Genomic DNA, 24,240 nt, shown 5'->3' with positions numbered 1-24,240 from the left:
CTTTATGCTCCAAATACAAAAAACTGATAGGTTACAATGCATTGTACCACAAAAAAAAAAAAACAACAACAACTTATTAGTGGTAAAATCATTCCAGGCGTTTATAGTGAGACAGAGAGCTCCAAATAACCTACAGTTGTAATGGTATATTTGGTGACTCATAGCAGTTAAACTATCATAAACTCTCACTCATAATAGTTTATGGTAGTTGATTTTTACATTTGGAATTTAAACACATATTTTTTTTTCTTCCACTTCATAATGATGTGGTAATTTGTTTAGGTTTATTACACAGACTCGAAATAACATAAAATAAAGATTGTGACTGTATACCCCCCATCAAAAATAAAATGTGAAAAAGTTCAGATTGTACAGCTTTGGAAGACCGTGTAACCCCTTACACACTATTAAACATATTTTATTTCACATTGGATAATATCTCCCACCCTTGCATGAAGCTGTTGCTGAACTGGTGAGCTCCTTTACTGACAGACTGCTGCACCCTAAATGCACCAGGGAGCGTTATCACAGATCCTTCCTCCAAGCAGCTGTAAGAATCTATAACCACCACTGTTCCCAACAACCTCAATAAATTGTTACATTCATGCTGATTTTGCATCATTGTTAACTTAATCAGTTAAATAACATGCTGCTGTTATTTTGAACATCTCTGATGTTGCTGCTATTTTCAAATATCCTTTCCTGTAAAAATGTCCATAGCTGTATATTGGTTATTTATTCTCCAGGTGCCCCGTTTTGATATTGTAAAAACATTTTACAGTACAGTATTTTATTGTATATCTTTTATCTTCTCACTAATATGTTTTTTTAAACATTTTTATCCTTATTTGTGTGACAATTTTTTTTTTTAATTCTATAATCTTTTTGCTGCTGTAAACACCAGAATGTATCCATTTTCGGACAATAAAGGGATTTTCTATTCTATTCTATTCTATTCTATTCTAATACAATGATAAAAATAGATATGTCAGTGTTCCCAAAACCACTGAATTCTACATAGAGCATGTTTGATGAAAGATGAGCTTAAGTTACTTTATTACCTAATTTAGTCCATGTTTGACATTTCTTTTAAAATACAAAATAATACTTCTGCAAAAAGAATTAAAATTAAACAATGCCTCGCTTGATAAAAAGACAAACGAGATTAAATGGTAAAGGTGACGATGCAACCTAATAAATAAAAACAGCTGCTTTGCAGTGGCCCCAGGAAGTCTGGGTCCTTTTAAAGGTTTATTGTCCACCCAGTTTCAGCCGTGATCACTGTGTGCATTGTAAATCGGGGTGGAGGTTACATCAAACCAGCACGTAGCTTGGGAAACATCAGTGATAGTTTCCTCTTGAGCTACTTTGCGGCGTATAGGTGATACAGGAGGTTGTGATCTTTTGCCATTAGGGAGAAAGGATGGACTTAAACTCATCGATTATTTCCAATTTAGATGCTCGGTGATACCAAAGGATTAGATCAAGGACAGCAGAAATGTGACAACACTTGTTTCAGAAGATTCAGAGCACTGACAGCTCTTGGCCTCCCCACGCAGGGGCTCCTGCTGAGACAAGGAAAACCCGAGGATCGCGGCCTTCAGTCCGGATGACACCGGCACGCGCGAGCTTCATCGCTTTGTGTAGCTAGCATCGGCTAAGCTAACAAACGTCTCATTGAATTTGACTTGATTGTAAATGGATATATCAGTTCAGACTGTGTTATTTATGTTGCTTGGACCGGGGAGCTGTTGATGAGTTTGCTGTCCCCGAAATGGGCAGAACACATCTCCTATAGGACCGTGTCTGGCTGTGAAAACGGCTGAAGGTTTTCCAGGTGAGACCTTCGTTCTAGCTAATATCAACCTTAGCTCGTTAAGCTAGTCTGACTAACCAACATCTCAATCTTTGCTGTTTTTTTTGACAACCCGTGTCCTTTAATGCATCTGTTGAGGATCTTCTGTCGTTATGTAACCTGATAATTGTTTGTTACGAGCAAGTTCTGGTGTTTTAATGATAATTTGTACAGTCAGTGTTGGACAGGTTAGGTAATCTCAATCTGGTTTGCGGCCATGAACGTCGGCTATTGTTATCTTAACTTCTTTGGGTATTTTTTTTTTTTCTAGTAAGAGTGGTTAATTTAATATATTTAAAACAGTATTTATTTTTTTTAAATGTTTAAAATGCCCGTTAGTTGAGTCACAGGCCTCTTGAATTGTTTTGAGCTTCTGAAAGTAAAATGATAAAATGGCAATCTAGCATCACTACAGGTATTTGCTTCCCCTTATTCTACAGAAATCTTGATTTGTTATTCAGATCATGTCATAGAGCAGAAGGAAAAAAAATAAAAACATACTGTAAATTTATATATATATATATATATATATATATATATATATATATATATATATATATATATATTTACAGTATGTTTTTATTTTAAAGTGTAATGTCAACAAAACAAATTGCAAGCAAAACCTTCAGTCAGCCAGAGGCTTGTATTTTCTTTAATTTCCTCTGCCTATATTCATGTTATACTGTTGCATCCTAGTAATTAAAAATATAACTGGAAATTAATAGTTTATTAAGTTTAAAAAAAAAAAAAAACTATGGAAACCATTGTCTCCACAGTTGCCCAATGGCTTTTATATGACTTGCATCATGAATGCACCAAAGCATGGAGACTATCAGCTTTTTAATTAAGGAAGCCTGGGTTGCTATAAAGTAGCGTTCAGCTCTACCTTGTTGAATATGGGGACTCCCACCTTCCTCTTTACAAACCCCATGAGGGTGACATTAGATGAGTTTGTTGGTAACGTGTAGCCATCATATCAATTTCTTTCGGAAATCTCCACCAATCAAAGAAAAACATGAGGTGCACTAAAATTTCCATGTTGACTTCAAGCAGAGTATAGCATTGATCCCTAATTGAGATGTGTAAAGCTTACTTTGAGCTAAAACCAGGACTTTGGACCACTGAGTAACAGTCCAACCATTTTTCTTCTCAGCAGAGGTAAGACATTTCTACTGCCTCTTCTTGAGTAGTTTCTTGGCACAAGCAAATGCTTCCCAAACCATGTAATGGTGTTTATATATCAACATATTTTCCTTCCACTCAACTTTCCAATAATATACTTGGAAGCTATCACATGGTTTGGTCACCCAGGTGGTCAAAAAACCCCATGGTGGCATGGCTTCAGGGGTGGAAGAGAGCCCCTCAGGTCCCTGGTTGCTGCAGGGCTGTCATGGCTCAAACACCTCTTGTGAGGGATGGGGCCCGTAGACTAATAGACCAGGGTGGCGATTCCCTTCCATAATGGGTGCCATACTGTGTTTTTTATTTATTGAGGGATCACACTCCAAGAGTGCAGAGTTTGGGGTGACCCTTTATTAGGTTGCCGTAGAGAGAGATATGCTTTGGCTGTTCGCAGCGAAATGCGAAGCAGCCAGGATGATCAGCTCCTCCAAATCTGAGGCTTTGGTTCTTGATGTGAAAAAGGTGGGTTGGCCCCTTCAGTTCAGCAGGGTTCCTGCCTCAAGTGGAGGAGTTCAAGTATCTTGGGGTCCTATTTACAAGTGAGGGGAGAATCAAGCGGAGGGCTGCATCAGTTAAAATATCATTTAGGAAGCCTATAAATCAATGAACCAGCCAATTTCTTTATACACCACAAATAATCAAGATGCTAAATGGGTCTATAACTTAAAACAACTCTGTATATACTGTATTTATCCCATGCATCTTTTTCTTCCTTTGGCTCATTCTTCTTCTTTGACTGTTTGAGTTGATGTAATGAGTAAAATTCTCCACTGTGAGGTCAATAAAGTCAATCAATCAAACCAGACTCAAATGCATATAATAAAACAAAAAGACAACACAAATTTATAACAGTAAGTTAAAGAAAATGAAAGACTACTAATAACAGACTGATATTTATGCTTTACTGAAATGTCAAAGTTAAGCAAACTGGTATGTTGTTGATTTCCATGCAGTTAAAGCTACGAGGAAATAAAACGTACAGCAATTCTTGAGAAGGTTTTAGGAGACCTTCTAAGACTATTTTTTTTTTCATTTGTCTAAGTTTTCCAATAAAAAATAATAAAGTAGTAATAAAGAAATAAAACGAACTTGCTTTATATCTGGTGTTTATCTGTTTTTCCATGGACAGCTACCTGTGATAATCTAATTTACCCCAAGGTTTTCATTTGGTTGTAAAGACTTACAAGAGTCTTATCTTTTTTTTTCTCTTTGTTGATTCTCGTGTGACACTAACCCAACCTGATTAGGTTGTAATGTTCCTCCTTGCTTATATTGTCTTTTCTAGGCATGATGGAAGGACTTCATAGCCAGAGTCTCAGCTTGGATCGACGCAGACAGGAGCTTCTCGAGGCTCGATTCACTGGAGTAGGTGTTGCTAAGGTTAGTATAAAGTGCTGTTAAAGGTGTTAAACCCTTATAGTTTTTATCCTCCTTTTTTGCTTGATTGTTACACAAAACTGTTTCAGATTTAAAAAGTAGTTTTAATATCATAGATAGTATAATTTAATACAAGGTTCACTTTTAAAGTAATTTCTTCAAATGATGAAACCAAATTCATGAATCTACCCTGATTCTTTGTTAAACCATCAGCTCACTTGTTAAGTCTTACATGAACTGTGATAAACAGCGTCTCCTGGGCTGGACTCTGAGCTCAGTTTATCTTGCTGTAATCAAGGTGACAATACCAACTAATAATCGATCAGGAAATCTGTATTATTGAACCTGTTTGATAGCAGGAAGTAGGCCAAGATCACATAAAGCAACACATCAAGCCCAGATCTTAAAAAAAAAAAAAAAAAAAAAAAGCTGTAAAGCAGTTACAGCTGCGTCAGAATAACAATAAGAGGACGTTTCAGAGAGCCCGTTAAAGAGGGCAGCCTTTGAAGTCAGAGTCTATGAATGGATTTAAAGTTGTTTAACAGTGGAAGTAGCCAGATAATACAGCAGACAATGTGGAAAAGGAGAGTAAGGATAAAGAGAGCTAAACAATTAATCATGGCTTTCTGTTGACCGGTGACGGCAACATTCCATGTAACTCGGCCTGTTCACACAGTCATGAAAGAATCTCACATGAGTCACTTCAGGGCAAAACAATCAGATTTATCTGCTGTGTCAATTAGAGACTGACACAGGAGTGGATTTTCACTCCTGTCCTGTCCCACTCCCACAGAAAAAAATGGTGTCCCGTCCCGATCCCGGGCCAGAGTAGAAATCTAAATCCTGTCCCGTCCCACTCCTGGTGAAATTACTCCCACTCCCATCCCGCTCCCATTCAGAATGACTCCCGCTCCTGCACCACTCCCATTCTTGTTGTTTTTGAGCGCGGGTGAAAAACTCAGAGCGGAAGTTACCATTGATTTGCTCCCGCTCCCGTCTGCTCCCGTTAATGTTTAATCCTGTACCGTCCCAATCCCGTGATCGTTACTAATACTGACTCCCATCCCACGGGAATCCCACGGGAATCCCGTGACCCGTGGGATTCCCGAAAAAATGTCAGTCTCTAGTGTCAATGTAGCCGTAGTGTCTTACTTCTGTTAAATGTGATGTGACTGAAATTGAGTGCTTCTACGCTTTAAAACTTGCACTTTGTGCAGTTATATTGCAAATGCAATCATTTGCACAGCCCTAGTCATACTGTGTCTAAAGTGTAGGACAATGTATAGCATTTGTTGTTAGCCACAGTAGGTTTATACCTGAGCAACATTTTTGAGTTTGGTTTTGGTAAATGTTTGACACCTTGAGCTTAATTTAAGCTGGGAAAATCTTGACTTTTCAGTACAAAGTGAACACACCGTAATGCTCCTGTCCTGTAAACCTGCGATTTCTGGGTCTGACCGCCTAAATATGCACCCAAAGTTGTGTCTTCATGTTTGGGCGGATAGCTTTGTCATATCTGTCTTCATGTGTTTTTTATTCGGCATCAACTTGAGCTTTCTGGTTTTCGTCCCTAATGCAGCCCACAGGACACGCAGACAAGATTTCATTATTTTAAGGTCTCATCCAGTGGCATGTTTAATGGACGGACGTATTTTTGAATATGCAAACTGTCCTTTTTCATCAGTGGTTTCATCACTCTGTCATCTTTAGTACTTTAGGTAATGTCATTCAGGTCTGTTGTGAGCATCTGTAGCTGTAAGATTTGGTCAAACTGGCTAAATATTACCATAGCATATAGAATATCAGCTTATAAAACTTCACAGACCTCTGCTGTATGCGTTTTGAATCCCCCAATTTATAGCATACCATTATGGAGGATTTTATAAGTGGGATCCTATCAATTAATCTCATAAGTTGTTTCTCTGGGTGTTACAGACCTCTGCTAACAGCGAATCATCAAACCAGTCTCAGTGCAGCGCCGGGTCTGTGAGTGACAAGGAACCAGAGGTTGGTTCGCATTATTTATTTCCATTTTATGCTAAAGCAATGCTTTTTTCTTCTACTTTAGTTTTCTTTCTTTTTTTCTATCTTTAACAATAAAAATTGGCATCAAATGGCTTTTTTATTTCACCCCTTACGACTAAAACATTGTTTGATGAGCAGACTGACACTAAGCTTTGAGCCTAGTTTCCTTAATTTTCTGCGGGTCGGAATTTGCCACGCTGTTGAAGGTGTCAGACCTAGCAAACAATCAAAGTTTCATATCTAAGACGGATTTTGTAGATACTCAAAAGAAACAGACACCAAGGTGGAAAAAAAAAACCTCGTCAAGTATGAGCTATAAGAATGAATAGTTGAGTGCTGCAGTTTTGTGTTTTGGTCACAAGTGGCAGTATCATTAGAAATCTCTGTAATGCTTCTTTAGATTAAAAACCTTGGAATAGAAATGACTCTAAGCTGTTTTTTCCAGACTCAGGAGAAAAAGGCTAATGGGAGAAGCAAGAAGAGGAAAGGTGAAATTTTTGAAGGCAGCGGCCAAGGTAATTCCTACCTGCTCCATAACTGAACGTTTTGTTGTATTTAATTATGAATTTTTAAAATAAAAAATATTTAACTGAAATGAATCACATTTTCCACTTTACTTATCTTATCTCTAAAAACCCTTAGATTTAATCGTAACTATCAGGATAATGTTTTTATTCCTTTTTCTTATTTTTCCATTTTCCGTTTTATTGTAGGAAAAGGAAAAGGGCAGAAACTAAGTGATTACTTTGAGGTAAGTAGAAGCCATGTCTTTGTTTTGTGAAATCTTCCTTTATTTCTCTTTTGACATCTTTATTTCAACTCATTTTCAAACTTTACCATCTCAACTTGTTGCTTAACCTGTTTAGGGACATTCTTTTCTGAATCCTTTTCTGAATAACTGTTCTTCCCCTTTTGTTGATTTGGTTCCTTTCTGCAAATTGCCCCATGCCCAGTTTGCTGGTAGCAGTGGCTCTGGCACCAGTCCTGCACGAGGCCTCCATTTGCTGCTGCGCTCTCCTTCACAGTGTTCTCTGTCTTATCCTCCGGTGAGCACCGGCATCCATCTTAAATAGCTCTCATCTGCTCTGCTCTTCCCTTTTCCGTCCTTGTTTTCTTTTATTTATAATGAGACTTGGTTTGCATTTTCAGGTAATCATTAATTTAAATGAAAAAAACAACTGACATTAAATAAATACTTTGTCTGCATTCAGGTTTGTTTTTGGACATTACATTAGTTGAAGTATTAAAAAGTAACTTTTCAACTAGGGCTGGGCAATTAAACCATATAAAATTAGGATTTCCCTTTTTTTTTTTTTTTTTTTTTTTTTTTTTTTTTTTTTTTTTTTTTTTTTTTTTTTTTACTAATCCACTCCTTGAACTTCAATAGCTCAGAGTGACATTGGTGCCCTTTAAATTAAGGTCACATCCCAAAGAGGATGATTGGGATAAAAAAAAAAAAGCTGGTTTTTGAAAGCAATATGTCATTTGTCATTTTTCTTTTAAAACTTAGGTGAGGAAGAAAAATTGATTAACCTGATTTGGTTGGAAAAAAATCTTTAGCAATATCCAAGCAGGTTATTACATTGTCATTGATTGAGGACGGTTTACTAGTTTTTTTTTTTTTTTTTTTTTCTAAGAAGAATGCAGTAGAGAAAGTAGGCCATAATACAGAGTAACATGCAGCTAATCGGCACAAACATCTGATGTCTCCACGCTTAACAGCTGATGTCAAACACGGGGGTGGAGGTTCATGATTCCGCCATCTGTTTGACGATGGAGATCGGACTTTGTCATCGGCATGAATGACAGACAAAAAAAAACTGCTGCAGTTTTCTTACGAAGGCTGGATCAAAAAAAAGGGAAACTTGAAGTTAATTGTAATCTAAAATGGTTGTTTCTAACAGGTCTTGAATGAGTGTCCTTAGTTTTCCAACAACCTTTATAAAGGGATCAGAGGAAGATATCTTAGTCTGTTTTGTAAAAAAACAAACAAAAAAACAACAACAACTTTTTTTTTATTATTTCACGTCTGTTGAATATGTTTTCAGAACGGCAGCCCTTCATCCATTGGCTCCACCCACACCGACTCCTCTTCTTGCGGCTCCTTTAGGACAGCCCCTGCAGCTTCCTGCTCACATAAAGCAGTCCAGGTAACTTCTTCTATTTACTATGCGACTAAAAGAGTCATTGTTTACTTCTTAAGTTTCTAGTAATATACTTCTAGGAATTTACAATATATATTCCTTGAATTCTTTTTACCCTGACTGTATGTGTAAAAAATGCATAATATGCAGGAACTAAAGTCAAACTTTATGTCTGATGCAATCACTGCTGATAATACGACACATTTAAAATAAAAACACCAGCATGTGTCTTCAGATCGCTTTCTTTTCTCTATCATTTTATATGTATAAGCTTAAGTTTGACTGTCTTCTTATGTCTCTCTGTACTTGCTTTGCAGTCAGATCTGACACTGCTAAAACTGAAAGCAATAGAGAAGGTCAAGAACACAGACCTGGAGAGGACAGAAGGGAGGATAGACGACCTTGTGAGGGTACGTTCATTAAATACGCCTAAAGATCGTATCAGGTTTGAAGAAGAATTCAAGTTGCATCCATTTGTAAATGTCTGCATTGGGCAGCTTCTGATCAGTTCCAGTTTACTTCAACATATCTGCTCATTCACTGGATGTATTTGTATCTGTTAATGAGAATATGATTTATAGAGTCACTGTGGTCTGCTGTGTGTCTCGGCAGTCTAACTGTGACTTGAGGCGGCAGGTGGATGAGCAGCAGAGGATGCTGGAGCATTACAAGGAGCGACTGAACAAATGTGTGAAGATAAGCCATCAGCTATTAATTGAGCAGGTTAGCTCAAAATCATTTTTCTAATATTCAAATCTTATTTTTACATTTTTCAAAAAATCTTTTTATTTGACAGCCTTTTCTTCAGCTTTGTAACATAGTAGTCAGTAAGAGAGCATTACCATTTTCTGTTCTTGCACCTTAAAGGAATACTACACCCAAAACATAATTAGCCTTCATTTTCTACTCACCCCCATGCTGAACAACACCCTGGAGTACTTTTTTGATATCTCAAATGCATCTGGAGATCTGGGAGGCTTCTTGCTGTCTGCTGACATTCAAATAATAGAGGTCTATGGTGACCGAGACAGAAAGGTCCATAAAAGTCCACAAAAAACGTGTCAATATTCCTCCATACTGCTCGTCCAATGTATTCCAAGTGTCCTGAGTGGGTAGCATCCAGAATTTACTCGAAACGAAGTCATTTAGAATGTTTTTAGAGCATAAACAGTAGTGTATAGGATTTCCTGAAAGCGCGCACATGCACGCTCACGACGCTACGGAAGCCGGCAGACCAAACCAGCGCATTCAGCTCGGCAAAGAACTCATGCTCTTCCTCAACACTGAAGTCCTCAGACATTTTTCTTTCGTTGTTTCTTTCTTTGCACAGGTAAACAGCACATTTCTTCTTCTACGCTTGCATTATTGGCAGAGCAGACACTGAATGCGCACTTTCATCTGGTTTGGTCTGCCGGCTTCCGTAGCGTGGTGATCGTGCATGTGCGCGCTTTCAGGAAATCCTATACACTACTGTTTATGCTCTAAAAACATTCTAAATGACTTCGTTTCGAGTAAATTCTGGATGCTACCCACTCAGGACACTTGGAATACATTGGACGCGCAGTATGGAGGAATATTGACACGTTTTTTGTGGACTTTTATGGACCTTTCTGTCTCGGGCACCATAGACCTCCATTATTTGAATGTCAGCAGACAGCAAGAAGCCTCCCAGATCTCCAGATGCATTTGAGATATCAAAAAAGTACTCCAGGGTGTTGTTCAGCATGGGGGTGAGTAGAAAATGAAGGCTAATCATGTTTTGGGTGTACTATTCCTTTAAACTTGACTTTCTTCAGTCCAAGGGGGAGAAGATGGCTTGCAGGGACAAAAGCATGCAGGATCGTCTGCGTTTGGGTCACTTCACCACCGTGCGCCATGGAGCATCCTTCACAGAGCAATGGACTGATGGATACGCCTTCCAGAAACTTGTAAAGTCAGTCAATGGGTACATAGAATGTGGTTTATCTTGAGGGGGAAATGTTCTAATTTTTCTTTTTTTTTTTTCTTTTCTGTTTTAGGCAGCAGGAACAAATCAACTCACAGCGGGAGGACATTGAAAGGCAGAGGAAGCTGCTGGGAAAGAGGAAACCTCCAATGGTCCAGATGCCTCCACCCAACATGGAACAGAACAAGCGAAAGAGCAGAAACAATGGGCAGGAGAATGAGACGTAAGCACAAAAATGGCAGCTGAGATTCTAAATGAGGTCGATGCAGAGCACGCTGCTATGTGCTAAACAAGGTTATTATTAGCGTTAACTCAATCTAACGAAAAAAGGAAAATAAAATTTTTTACTGAAATTAAACAAAAAACTAAACCTTGCAAATGTGCTCAGTTTTCATTTGTGTCTTTGACATAATTCATTTATACGAGGTCTGGTTTTCCAATTGCAGTTTTAGGTTTTTTTCTCTGTGCCTTATTAAACAAGCAGATTGCAGGTACTGTTCCTGCAGCGGTCTGTCCTTAGCTGAGGTTTTATTTCTATTACTTTTTTCTTTAACCTTGCCCCTGATATGTATGTTGTGTTATATGAAATACTTTAAATATAACTAAAACCTTTAAAAAAAAATAAACAAACTAAGCAAAAAATAAACTAGCTAACAAAGGAATTGAAAATCAAAAGTCAACTTTAGAAACTATATCAACGTTGGTGCCCATAAGGTTAAAACTGAATCCTGATTTCTGAAAAGTGTGGCTTGAATTTGTATAAAGGCTTCCCTTGACCTAATAACTTTTAATACAACATTTTGCTCCAATTATTTCACCAAGTCTTCAGAGGTACGGATTTGCTTACTTTGCACATTTGAAATCTCCAAACTCCCAAGTTTGACTCATCTTTGTAAAAAGCTTCGTAGTGGGAAATGTGGTATTGCATTTCTTTCTTAGGAATAACGGATATGGACTAAAACTTTTATCTCAGCATTTTGGAGCTCAATGATTATATTTAAATTATATCATAAATATAATATAATTATATTATAAACATTGCCATATTTTTCTTCTAATAAAGTAATTATAAAATCAAAGCTTTGTCCCAGATTTCCTCAGGCATCTTTTTTTTTTTTTAAACAACTGTAGGTAATAAAAACAAAAAAAAAAACATCCTGGTCTACATTAGTGAAATTATAATGCATTGTTTATCATCTTTATAAAAAAAATATAGGCCAATCTTAAATCTCTTTTGAAAATATCTCAATATTTTTTTAAAAATCTCAATAAATTGCCCAGACCTGTTCTTTCCTTTTTACCTCCTAGTTATGTTTTGCTCTCTTTTTGTTTTTCATGTTTATAACTGTGAAGAAATGTGAGGGTTGTGAATGACTTGTGTCACTTGAGTGGAGGTTTCTTTACAAATATTAGCACTGATAAAACTGTAAATGTTTTTTTTTTTCTGTATATCAAACAAATAACATGTGATTGTTGTTGCCTGAGCTTTTCTTTTTTTATCATACCAATCTGAGCTTTTCCCACACCGTCTCTTCCAGGTTGTCGCTGGCTGCATACCGGGAACAAGAGGAGATTTTTAAACTTCGAATAGGTCGTTTAAAAAAGGTACGGTCTTCACGGCATTAGTGGCTTTCTTCCAGTTTGTCTCAGAGTTTTATCTCTGAATGAGAACGAGAGGTCACTCTGGTTCTTTGCAGGAAGAGGCGGAGATCCAGACGGAGCTGGAACAGCTGGAGAGGGTTAGAAATTTGCACATTAGAGAACTCAAGAGAATCCACAATGAGGACAACTCTCAGTATGTATTGTCCCAGTTTGACATTATTTTCAAGATTATGTTATTTTAAAAAAGCAATATCTTAAAACATCATTTCACTCAAATCCTGTTTTTTTTTCTTTCTGGTAGATTTAGAGACCACCCCACGCTGAATGAGCGATACCTGCTTTTGCGTCTACTAGGAAGAGGAGGCTTCAGTGAAGTTTTTAAAGTAAGCAGGAGATTTTTCTGATTATCATTTCTTTTGGGATTCTCCAACCACATAAATGAGAACTTTAGATCTGTGTAATATTTGGCTAATATTCTTTATTTGTAACATTAAAGCGGTTGTGGAATAATTTACTCCTCTAAGGGCCGGATTTATCAAGATCCAATTTTGCGTGCAGTAATTTGCGCTCGCAAACTGGAATTTTGCGCGAGGGGCTGAACCATGGTTTGCGGGTGATTTAACAAGAGTGATTGCGTAACTGGTGGAAGGTGCAAAACTGTTGGAGACGCCCTATTTAAATGATGGTTTTGCGCGTTTTGTGGTTTGCGGCAAAGTAGTTTGTAGTCTGTACAAACTAGTGCATTAAGAAATTTAAATATTACAGTGACCCCCAACAAAAAAAAAATAAGTAAATATATATATATATATTTATAAATTGGCAACCTTTATTCCCTAAGGTGGTATGTGCTGCAGTAAAAAGAAAAAAAAAAAAAAAAAAAAAAAACAGGTGTTTTGTATTGGCCTGTGACTGTGGATGGGATCCCCGCAGCATTTGGCACGTTGCTCCACAGGCGCAGGGGGAGAACCCCGACCCCGTCGGACAGCACTTCTGAAAAAACGAGATTGGGAGATCCCAGCTCTCGCTCCAACCGTACGCTGGAATGACCCAGATGCAAAAAAGTGCAATGTTGCAAGGAGTTTTGTGATATCTGGTATTGCGTGGGTCCTCCTTGCGGCTGGCTCCAAATCCATTCGGAGTTCCCCCAACAGCTCCAAAATGGCAATGCTGGATAAACTATATGTTTTGATGATCGTTTCCTCGTTCATTGCAAAAATATTCACACGGAGTGAAAAAATGCGTTCTCTGCGTCTCCTTGCTTTATTTCCATGTCTCCTTCTTGCGACAATAACTGCTGCCATGTGTGCGCAATTACGCATACAGACCATTTGCACCTTCTTTTGAAACGTGTTAAATATAGAGTCAGATACCGTTAGCAAAATTGCGTTCAAGTTTGATAAATCACTTTGCGAGTGCTAAATTAATATATTTACATGTTCTCCTCCCACAAGACGCACTTTAGCGTGTAAACGCCCCATATTGCATATTCATTGCAGAAAAAGTACTAAATGGATCAGAGGCGCTATTTAGCACGTTTTAAAGACCAAATGCTTTTAGCACGCTGTTGATAGATCAGTTTGTACATTTTTTAGCGTGCGCAGTGAAATAGCTCACGTTTTAATACACGCAAACCTTTGATAGATCCGGCCCTAAGACAATAAGTAAGGTTTTTCTTTTACAGGCTTTTGATTTAACAGAACAGAGATATGTAGCCATCAAAATCCATCAGCTCAACAAGAACTGGAGAGAGGAGAAGAAGCAAAACTACCACAGGTGATTTAGAAACCATAAAATACATTCTTGGTGATCTCCACTCTCTGCAAACCTTTGACCTATAATTACTTTTAACTATTTTCAGACACGCCTGTAGAGAATACAGGATCCACAAAGAACTCGACCATCCTAGAATAGTCAAACTCTATGACTATTTCTCAATCGACAGAGACTCGTAAGTGCCGAGTAACTGGGACGGAAAATCACCACTGCTGTTTGGTCTGATACCTCAGCTTGTGCAATGATGTAATGGGAATAGTGCAAGGGGCTGTGTTAAATATGAATGCAAAACTTTTATTTTGAAAGAGGAGCACTTTAAATCAGAAAGGGATTCCCTCAGATTAGTGTATTGGGGTTGAGAAATTTGATCAACAGCTCTTACTGGTAGTTTTGTTCTGAGATAATGGGGAGAATTTGCTTGTGTTCTGCAGGTTCTGCACAGTGCTGGAGTACTGTGGAGGGAATGATCTGGATTTCTACTTAAAGCAGAATAAATCGATGACCGAGAAGGAGGGACGCGCCATCATCATGCAGTTGGTCAACGCCCTCAAGTATCTCAACCAGATTCGGCCTCCCATCATCCACTACGACCTCAAGCCTGGTACTTCATGGTGTTTTCTTTGAGTTTTGTTTTTAATGCTGTTCAGACGACAAACACTTGGTTGTTTTGAACTCTCTCAGGGAACATTCTGTTGGTTAACGGCACGGCCTGCGGTGAGATAAAGATCACAGACTTCGGTTTGTCTAAGATCGTGGATGATGAGAGTTCTGCAGATGGCATGGAGCTGACTTCACTAGGAGCAGGAACCTACTGGTAAACACATTTACAGAAACGTAAAACGTTTTTAGCAGAGGAATCTTAATGGTATCTCTGTCTGAAATTGAATCTTGCAGGTATTTACCACCTGAGTGCTTTATTGTGGGGAAAGATCCCCCGAAGATATCCAATAAGGTGGATGTTTGGTCAGTAGGAGTCATCTTCTACCAGATCTTATATGGGCGCAAGGTACATATCTGCATCATTTGACACAGATTAGTAGGTCTGCTTTTATTTGGCTGATTTTTATTTTTTTGGTTCCTTTCTCCATCTCAAGCCGTTTGGTCACAACCAGTCCCAGCAGGATATCCTTCAAGAAAATACCATACTTAAAGCTACAGAAGTGCAATTTCCCCCCAAACCGGTTGTCACTACAGAAGCAAAGGTTTGTTTGGTTTTAATCCCTTCGCTCATTTTCCTCCTATTGTAGATATGCTCTGTGTCCATTCTAAAGTTTGAAGCCTTAGAAAATCTATGTAAGCATGAATGCAACAGTTATACACAAACTGAGATAATTATTGCAGCTACAACAGAAACATCAGCTTGAAATGTAAACTTGGTGGGCTTTTCCACAGATCAGTGGAATAAGAAGAGACTCATGAGTGTTTTATTCTGAATGAATTCATAGTGATCATTTGAGAACTCGGTTCAGTCTTTCCATGTCTTTGCCACAGCCTCATGTTTTTGTCACTTTTCGTATTATAAGCTGGGCCCAAGCAAAGCTATCTGCCATAATAAGGGCTGGGCAATTAATTACATTTGCAATAATTACAATTTAATAAAATGCATTTTGGTTACATTACAATTAAGTAATGATTAAGACACTAAGTGGAGTTAATATGCTTAAATATGTTTAAAGTAGGTTTGCAGAAAGGAAAATATAAATCCACTTATGCAAAAAGAAGTATGTACTTTGTGTTGGTGGGAAGGGAAAAGCAAAATCAAAATGTAATATTGATAGAGAATAATTGCTAGTTTGATTTTTTTTTGCCAAAATTTTTCAGCTCCAGCCTTAATTCAATTGTGAACTTCTGTCTCACTATATAGAATAATCGTTTTTAGCCTGTCCAGCCAGACTGAATCACATGGAGCCTAAATCAGTCTGGTAAACTGCCGACCAGATGTGGTCGGACCAATCACACCGCAGAAGGCTGAACTTTACAATGCGTGACTCTTGGCGTCAGAATTACCCATAATGCAGCAGTGCTTTTCTGCTAGCATAACGGAAAGCTGGTGACCGCAACGGAGCAATGTTGTAATTTAGTCCAAACTTTATATCCTCTGATTGTTTTTGTTTTTTTAGGCAAAGGCAGCAGAAATTTTACACTGAAGTTTCTTCGACAGCTTGAAATGTTTCACGGACCACAAAGTTACAAAAACAGAGCGCGTCACTTGGAGTTTTTGCGTCAGATTCGTAGTTATGATGGTTCCCGGTTCCCTGTTAGTCCCACCTTTGAAACTGAGCTGTACCAATGCTTTACTAGACTGATATGTCATGTGTACGTTGTATATACATGGTATACATCAGTCTGGCTGGTCAGGCTAAAAAAAATTACTTCAGAAAAATCTGGATTTGACATTTAAAAAGAGGAATTGTGATATTTTTCTCCCATTTGGTTCCTTTTAGGCTTTCATTCGCCGTTGCCTGGCTTACCACAAGGAGGACCGCGTGGACGTGCTCCAGTTGGCCAGTGACCCCTTCCTAATGCCCAATATTCGTAAAGCCCTGGGTAGTAACACAGCATTGGCGCTGCCCAGTCCTTCCACCTCCAGCTGCTACAGCAGCAGTGCCTCCAACTCAAGTTAGCATGAAGAATGTTGTGGAAAGCTTTGAGGGACAAAGACAGCAACGTGGAGACATTACTAAAGTGTGTGCAGAGCACAGGAAAAAGGGGGAGTAAAGTACAAACGGAGAACGATCCAATGGTTTAAAATGTGCCCATCACTTTTCTCCAGCTGGTCCACATTGCAGGGCCAAGCATCCAGCTATGGGCTCATCAGAACCCAAAGATTTGCAGATATGCATGCACTAACATAGACCTTGGCTTATTCAAAGGGACTTTTTTCTTCATGCTAAATTAAAGAGCATTTGGAAACTTTTGCACAACTGACTCGCTTTGAAGTATGACATGGTCATACTCAGGATGGTTTACAGAAGTCAATTTATAATGTTTCATCCCATACTGCTTGAAATCTAATAAACTGTCAATCATATCCCTAATAGTCGGTTTCAAACACAAACCTATAAGGTGAAAGAACTCCTGCGAGTGTTCAGGAGCAGCTGATGACTGAGAATTAAACGCAGACTTGAAATCACTGAAGATGAATTCATGACTTGAAATGTAAGAGAGCTGATTATGGAGAGGATGATTAGTTTTGATCTATTTTGTGTAACTGTACTTGAAGTCAGCTTTTTATTTTAAGGAAGTACATATTTTTCCATTAGATTTCCCCCTCCTAATGTTGTGGCTAACCTTAAAGGGGGGGGCAGGTTGACTGGGTGTGTGTTGTGAGTTGCAACTCATTGAAAATAATTAATAAGATCATTAAAAAGTATTTGTTATCATGTAGTCATGGTGTCTTGTTTTGTATAGGACGTTGGTGTCTGAGCACAAAGATGCAAAAAAAATGCGTGATATATTTAACCAAATGTGCTTAAATTCTATTAATTGCAGATTTGCTGCATGTTGCTTTATATTTATAAATCTATTAACCAAAAAAAAAAAATTCTGAATCAAAATGAAAATCTTTGTGGTATCTAACATTATAGGGAGAATGGGCTCATTAAGAGGCTTCATCTGCATGAAACATCTGACCTGAGGAACTCAGAATCGTAGAAACTTTAAATAAGTGACACCAAAATGTAAGATTCTTTTATGGGGAAAAATTACACAAAAAATTAAATACTTTGTATATATCCAGGTTAATCTTCTAAAGCCAGTTTTGCAAAGAAGCAATCAGCTGCAAAAGAGGGCGTGGCTTAATCCCCAAATATTAAGCTAGACCACTTGGTCTATGATCTATCTAGAGGTTTATTCTAATTTTTACAGCTTTCATCAGTTTAAGACATCTAAAACTTAAAGGTGTAGCGGAGGATTTTAGCAAATTTTTTAAAAGACCAGCCCTCTCCACTTTAAAGAAAAAGCACCCTGTACCTGCTCCTGAGAGGAAACCCCTATTAAACGCGTAGGAGAGCATGCACAAGCCCATTTTTCTTCGTGCATTCACTATTTAAAAGTTGCTATCTGCATCGCACATACAAGCTTACTTTCCAAAAGAAGATTTGCAAAGTTTCTGCTATGTCAGACTCACCACCGGTAAGTGAAAATGGAGGAAGAGAACTTAGGATGGCCTTACGTAAACATATCACCAGAATGATTGACAATTAGGAGGACCCATGGACGTAATCCCCTCCACTTTTTCAAACATCCAGCTTGGTCCCCTCCAGGTTTTACCGTCCAAAAACTATGTTACACTACAGTACAAAGACATACGCCAGCACCTGAATCAAGCTCAAACTGAAGACGGCTTCCCTGAGTTCAGACCCCCATAACCTCCTAATTGGCTCACTGTCTTTTCTTGTGTGAATGGCCGTCACTCCTGAGAAACTGACTTTTCAAACATCTGATGCGCGACTGAATCAGGTCTGATTGGAAAGTCAAACACACTGACTTCTGAAATTCAAATTTCGTCAATGGGAGGACCAGTTACTTTGATGATCCACCCAGAAAAAGAAAATCCTCCACTATACCTTTAAGCATTTTGTGAATTATGATGCTTTGGTTCAACAGCAGAAGAAGATTCAGAAAGTTCCTGAAATTCTTAACCATCAACAAAATCTACATTCGGCAGATGTGGGTTTGTCTGGTAAAATTTAAACCATAAAAACTAGATTTATTCCTTTTTTTTTAAACCCTTGCATTTAATCTAATTAGTAGTTTAAAATGTGTTTGATCTGAAACGTGACAAAAGCTAAAGTAGAAGGGGAAAAATGTTTTCCATTAAACACATTCAGACCAACTATCTCCAATAACATTTTATAGGAAATAGCTTTTTTCTTCCAGTGTAAACATTTTATTAACAGACTTCTCTCTTTACATCTTTTAGAAATGTTAGGCTGCAGAGTGATAACACGCGTATGAGCACCACTAATGGTGCTAGCTGAATATGTATTTAGGCTGAATGTAACCACTACAGCAACATTTTTGGTTGAAATGACAGGATTCAAACTGCCTGCCATTGTGAACAAAAACGGTCATGAACTGCTTTTTTTCTTCAGCTTGCTCCTCAGCAGTCTCATGAAGTGTAACGCTCCCTCTAATGCAAGATGAAAAGTATTTACTAGCAGAGCAAAAAGCGATCATAAGGGGCTTTTGTAAAGGCATGTAAATCTGGAATTATTCCAAAGTGGACCAACAGTTTGATCCTGGGAATTCTCAGACTTTAATTTCATGCCGAAATCCACATATAGGAACCGTTCCACCCGTTGCTTAGGGACCGTGCAGGGCCAATATGACTTATTGGTGTCCAGAGTGTTTATCGGTTGTAGAACTGCGATGTGACCCATGCCAGCCCCCACTTCAGGTTGGTGAGCATAAACTTGAGCGCCTTGGTCCACTGTTCCTCAGAGTTGAATTGGGTTTTGATGGAGTAAGAACCTCCGCTGCCACCCGTATCCTCAATCTTCCCCTTCTCCACATCCATCCTAACGAAAACAAAGGGGTAAAACATAACTTTACATTTGTATTCACAAATACAAAGAAACTCAATGATGTTTAGGCTTAGAGAAACATTAAGGATCTAGATTTCCAAAAAAACAAGTACAAGTTTTCCTAAACCCGAAAAGATTTGTGACTAAATATTCTTGAAATTGATTTTATATTTATAGAATGATACCAGGATTAATGAAAGAACAGACTAATTAGATGATCTCTTATCCAACTTAGACTAAGCCGTTTCTGATATATAAAGTTTTCTAATGTTTATAAAGATAAAAAAAAAAAAAAAAAAAATGGTTTAAACATTTTTGTTAGCATCTTTATTCCTGATCCCATTTAGGTTTGGATGCCGCTAGCATCATGTCATTAAACATGCAAATCAATCTGAAAATCACAATAAGTTTCATAAATATTTGGATATTTATCAATTAGAAAAAAAGGGTTAATTCTGACAATTTAAACTTAATTTTCCCCAAACCCAGTCTTCAACTTTTTATAATTGTTAGATTTTTTTTTTTAATCATTTTCTGAGCATCCTTTGTTAGCATTATGAAAACGAAAGTTAAAAAACAAAACACAAAAAACTTCATTTGAAGGCTTCAAAAATAAAGAGACAATCTCACTGGAAAATATATTTTTTGACCTGCGAAGCTTAAATGTATACAACTTGGAATACAACTACTTTTTGGAGCTAGACAATGTAGATTTAGCCGCCCTGGAAGCTGTCCTGTGGATGCACTAAAGATTTAAATCTTTAAAAAAAAAAAGTATACGACAACATAAAACATCAGGCATTCACGGATGTATTATTAATAATCTCTAACAACAAAAATAAAACATTCTCTCTGTATCTGACCTGTATGGGAGGCAGAAACCAGTATCTCCCTTTTCCACCTCTTCTTTGAATTGCTGGACGCAATCCAGGAAAGCCACCATGGCGTGATCAAATTTATTGTCCCAGAAAAACCTCAGACCACCCGAGCAGTATAACGGGAGTTCCTAGGAAAAAAATAAAATAAATAAATATGGGGGAAACCTGCAACCGACTAATCCGTCAGATTATTAAGAGACAACGTCAGTAGGGAAATAGCTTCATGCTTTACCTTTGATTTGTCTGTCAGTGACTCCAAGTATGAATGGTTTCCATAAGGGACCAGACGATATCTGGAAATATAAGAGAAAAGAATAAATTTTTCACTAATTGTGTAAAAATGTACACACGTTTTTTTTATATTTGGCCAAAATGTGGGGTTAATATTAAATGAAGAGATTAAGCTCTAACCTCTGAAATCTCAGCCCCATTTTGTTGGCCAGAGCGTGCAGTAGCAGCACCGTCTGCCCCCACGCCGCGTTGATCTCATTCCACTCCACGGGAACGCTGGGAAGCCGACCCAGGCGGAAGTTGTTGATGGTACCAAACTGGCCGCTGTGCCTGTTTAGATCAAGGGTCGGCCTTTATTTTAAGACTCCAATTTCTGGGTTTTTGAAACACTTTCTGAGGAAAAACTAAACGTACCAGATATGAAACGTTGCATTGAAAACATTTGTTTTCTTAAGTCGATCAAGCTGAATCTGACAGTAACGCATCTGGTTGTCGACGCTCTTCAGCTCATCGTCCAGCTCAAGCTGCTGCCGCTTAAACTCACTATACTCTTTTTGGTACCTTTTTGGTAAGAGCAGACAGGGCTGTTAGAAGCTGATTCCTCTGCAGAACAAGCCACTAAAACCTGCACTGATAAGAATAAATAAATAAAAACAGCTGGTTCCACTTACTGGAGCTCCTCAGTGTCCAGCTGCTGAGACTGAATCCTGCTCTGGGCCAGTTCCTTGGCCACAGCAGCCCTCTGCTCCTCCACAGCCTCCAGCTCCTGGACCAGAGTTTCCTCTTCGTTTTTCAGCTGCTGCAGTTCTGCCTGCAGAGTCTCCTCTTCCTCCACCTGTAGGTTGGAGAGAAGCTCCAGACACTGCCTGGAAACATAACCATCAGCATTTTAGCAACAGGACAAACTCTTCTTCTCCAAATATACCGTTAGGTTAAATCAGCTCACTTGTAGTTCTGGCACTCGTTCTCTGTGATGTTGAGTTGGGTGTCCAGGTGATCCAGCAGAGTGTCGGTGCACTCCTCACAAAGAGGGTGATCCACATCCGTTTGGCCGGACATGATGTCAAAGAGGTCACTGGTTACCTTAGCGGGAAGAAAACATAATATTGCCTTGATTTTCTCAAAAAAAATAAATAAAAAAAAAAGCACAGAAGAGGGAAATTGACCAACTAAAACTATCACCTTTAACCTTCGACTAAGGTTTTCCATGGTTCCGCCATCCGAAGCGTCCCCGATCAGCGTGAAACTGTTGGCGCTCTCCGTTGACATCATCCTGCAATGGAAAGATTTGGCGGCTTTGTCATCTTTCGGGAACCGTTTTATTACATTCAGGCTGCAACTGATTTAAAAACAACTCACCGTGCAGGAGGGATGTACTTTCTGGACACTCCATCTTGCTTGTTTTCCACAAACGTCTCCTTTGAGAAAACAACTCCGAATTAAAACAATCATGCTGGAAAAGCTTAATCACAACTTATATTTTAAATGTTCGGTTTCATTTAATATCAATAACTAGTGATGGTACCAGCAACACTGATGCATCGGTGCATGCGTCGAGCCCATAGAGCAGAACACTATTGTGCATATGTGTCGTTTCAAGGAAGCCATGTGACCGATACAGGAGTTGTTTCTAACTGACTGACACACAAAACTGTGTTAAAAAACATATCTGACAACCGGATAAATCTGTTTATCATTAAAATTATCAAAAATTTTGTAGCAGCCTAAAAGGAATAGGACCATCGTGTCTTACCTTTCCTCCCATTTATCACTCAACTTATCTGAATTAAAGTTAATTTCAAATTTACTCTTAGTTTATTTACTGTTTTTACTGTACTTATTGTTTTAAAAATATGATTTAAAAACCTAGTCCCCAAACATCCTCATTCACATTTTCCCCTAGATTTTCACGTTATATGTTTACATTATATATTGGCTGCATCAAAAATATCAAAGATATTTTCAATTTAAACATAAATGTGAAATAATGCATTATAACCCACAGTAACTTAAATTCTATCATTTTACTAGGTCATCAAATCAATTCAGTTTAGTCTGGCAAATAAGCTGCCTGTAGTGTCTTTAAATGTCCAGCAGGTGTCAGTATTCTGAGACGGTATCAATAACATAGTTTGGCAATTTGTAGAAACGCTTCAAGACGCCTCATTAACCAATCACTACTGACTTTACACCCAATTAGAAAGCAATTAAAGCATAACCTTGTCTTTTTTATCTATTTGTATTAGTAAACTAGGAATCCTGCAGCTCAGTATTATATGATAATAACCTATTCTTGCAAAAATGCATTTAAATTTAAGTTATAAAGCACCAGCAACATACATGGCAATCCAAAGTTCTTAACAGGAAGTCAAAGAAAAAAAATATAGAAAAATATCTGAGATGAAATCCTGCATCTGGAAACCAACCTCTGGTGCTGCCTCCCCTCCACTGCTGTCAGTCTGTTTGCTGCTGGGAGTCACAGTAACCAGCGGGGCTGAGGAAACAGATCTCCTACAGTTACTCCATCATACAGGTGATATATTACCTCAGAATAACAAAAATAAATAAATAAAAAAACCCTGAGACCTACCGATGAGCTCCTGGATTGTGACTCGGTCGAGCACATTAAAGGAGGTGTCCAGTTTGAGCGGCTGGCTACACCGCTGACACACGAAGCTCACCTGCATAGTGGTGCTGGCAGACTTAGAGCCCTCCATCCCTCACCTGGCAGAAGAAAACACGAGAAAACAACAAATTAAAAACCGTTGACGCCATACTCTCTGGACAAAAACCACAAAAGCAGAAGAGATGACTCGATGGGCTAGCCTTCCAGTTAGCTTGGGCTCAACTTAACAGGGTGTAAGAGCAGGAGACGTACTTACTGTTAACTGTAAAAAATAAAACAAAACACTACTGCATCAGAATGTCCATTATTTTTTGTTTTAAAAAATGACTACTGTCTCAAAAAACTACGTCAACCACTTCCTTGTTGTTGTTTATGGCGAATGAGACCTCTTCTTCTACGGTTACCAGTTTGTAAGATTATAAAAAGTGCTGCCCTCTACCGGCGCTGTAGTGGTATTATTCAAGTAAAAGTTTCAACACACAAATCATTTTTGAGGCAAGGTTGTTTATGTTTGGATTATTTCCTGAAAAACATATTTACAAAAAAAAAAAAAAAAAAAAAAAATGAACGAGTGTTTATAAACTTAAGTTTGCTTAATGGGAAGAGATGTATATCTTTGTTTTGGAAAAAGACTCACAGACCGAGCATAAACCAATGGCTGCAGCAGATGTTACCTGTACTCCCTCTGGAAAAAAAATATGTATATATTAAAGGACAAACAGGACCTGTTTGAATCTATTTGGAACTCCTTCATTAATTATGTTAAGACTCTGAATATATCAACAAAAAGGTGCAAGTGATTAAAGAACAAGTGAACTGCAGTTCCCAAAGACAATTTATTGAAGGACATATACTGTAAAATTTAATTCTCAATATAAGAGGCTAAGAATGAAGTGTGATCAGTCCCATTTGAATAAATGTTGTGTGAGGCAATTTGTTGTCTGTATTTTATTTTGACTTGAACAGTAACGTAACTATTGCTGTGATTATTTTCTGTATGTTGTTCAATATGTTTGTTTAAATTGCTAAAATTTGAATAAATATATTTTGGGGAGAAAAAAAGTTTAAACACTT

At 38.0% G+C, this 24,240-nt stretch overlaps 2 protein-coding genes across 4 annotated transcripts; one reads left to right on the top strand and one right to left on the bottom strand.

Annotated features, from left to right (window-relative positions):
* The first annotated feature begins 1,256 nt into the window (after positions 1–1,256).
* LOC119792208 (serine/threonine-protein kinase tousled-like 2) lies at positions 1,257–17,290 on the top strand. Of its 2 annotated transcripts, XM_038298733.1 has the most exons (21): positions 1,257–1,837; positions 4,323–4,417; positions 6,350–6,421; positions 6,885–6,954; positions 7,153–7,190; positions 7,393–7,485; positions 8,488–8,589; positions 8,901–8,993; positions 9,196–9,306; positions 10,380–10,516; positions 10,602–10,751; positions 12,067–12,133; positions 12,226–12,323; positions 12,432–12,513; positions 13,812–13,903; positions 13,989–14,078; positions 14,335–14,504; positions 14,585–14,717; positions 14,798–14,909; positions 14,998–15,105; positions 16,348–17,290. In XM_038298733.1, the coding sequence occupies exons 2-21, from the start codon at positions 4,325–4,327 to the stop codon at positions 16,525–16,527; spliced, it is 2,091 nt and encodes a 696-aa protein (XP_038154661.1). In that variant the 5' UTR covers positions 1,257–1,837; positions 4,323–4,324; the 3' UTR covers positions 16,528–17,290. The 2 variants fall into 2 exon arrangements, with proteins under 2 accessions (XP_038154661.1, XP_038154662.1); XM_038298734.1 differs by lacking the exon at positions 7,393–7,485 and having other exon boundaries at positions 1,258–1,837.
* Positions 17,291–18,767: 1,477 nt separating this feature from the next.
* becn1 (beclin 1, autophagy related) lies at positions 18,768–23,580 on the bottom strand. Of its 2 annotated transcripts, none has more exons than XM_038298743.1 (12): positions 23,423–23,580; positions 23,131–23,264; positions 22,967–23,034; positions 21,900–21,958; positions 21,723–21,813; positions 21,487–21,623; positions 21,212–21,406; positions 20,955–21,101; positions 20,721–20,870; positions 20,542–20,602; positions 20,295–20,437; positions 18,768–19,425 (listed from the first exon to the last, which is right to left on the bottom strand). In XM_038298743.1, exons 2-12 carry the CDS (start codon positions 23,255–23,257, stop codon positions 19,257–19,259), a joined length of 1,347 nt encoding a protein of 448 aa, XP_038154671.1. In that variant the 5' UTR covers positions 23,258–23,264; positions 23,423–23,580; the 3' UTR covers positions 18,768–19,256. The 2 variants fall into 2 exon arrangements, with proteins under 2 accessions (XP_038154671.1, XP_038154672.1); XM_038298744.1 differs by having other exon boundaries at positions 21,900–21,955.
* Positions 23,581–24,240: the final 660 nt, after the last annotated feature.

Source organism: Cyprinodon tularosa, unplaced genomic scaffold (assembly GCF_016077235.1).
Source record: "Cyprinodon tularosa strain WSP-4 unplaced genomic scaffold, ASM1607723v1 ctg413, whole genome shotgun sequence".
Taxonomy (NCBI): Eukaryota; Metazoa; Chordata; class Actinopteri; order Cyprinodontiformes; family Cyprinodontidae; genus Cyprinodon; species Cyprinodon tularosa.
The sequence above is the reverse complement of the archived record's forward strand: the minus strand, read 5'-3'. Positions and strand labels throughout refer to the sequence as shown.

Bases quoted from the DNA above. Each gene is read 5' to 3' on its own strand.
- LOC119792208 (XM_038298733.1), top strand. From the start codon at position 4,325: ATGATGGAAGGACTTCATAGCCAGAGTCTCAGCTTGGATCGACGCAGA. The intron at 6,955-7,152 runs GTAATTCCTACC...GTTTTATTGTAG, and splicing joins TTTTGAAGGCAGCGGCCAAG to GAAAAGGAAAAGGGCAGAAA. The intron at 8,590-8,900 runs GTAACTTCTTCT...CTTGCTTTGCAG, and splicing joins GCTCACATAAAGCAGTCCAG to TCAGATCTGACACTGCTAAA.
- becn1 (XM_038298743.1), bottom strand. From the start codon at position 23,257: ATGGAGGGCTCTAAGTCTGCCAGCACCACTATGCAGGTGAGCTTCGTG. The intron at 21,624-21,722 runs GTGATAGTTTTA...CTTCCCGCTAAG, and splicing joins ACCTTAGTCGAAGGTTAAAG to GTAACCAGTGACCTCTTTGA. The intron at 20,871-20,954 runs GTACGTTTAGTT...TGATCTAAACAG, and splicing joins AATGCAACGTTTCATATCTG to GCACAGCGGCCAGTTTGGTA.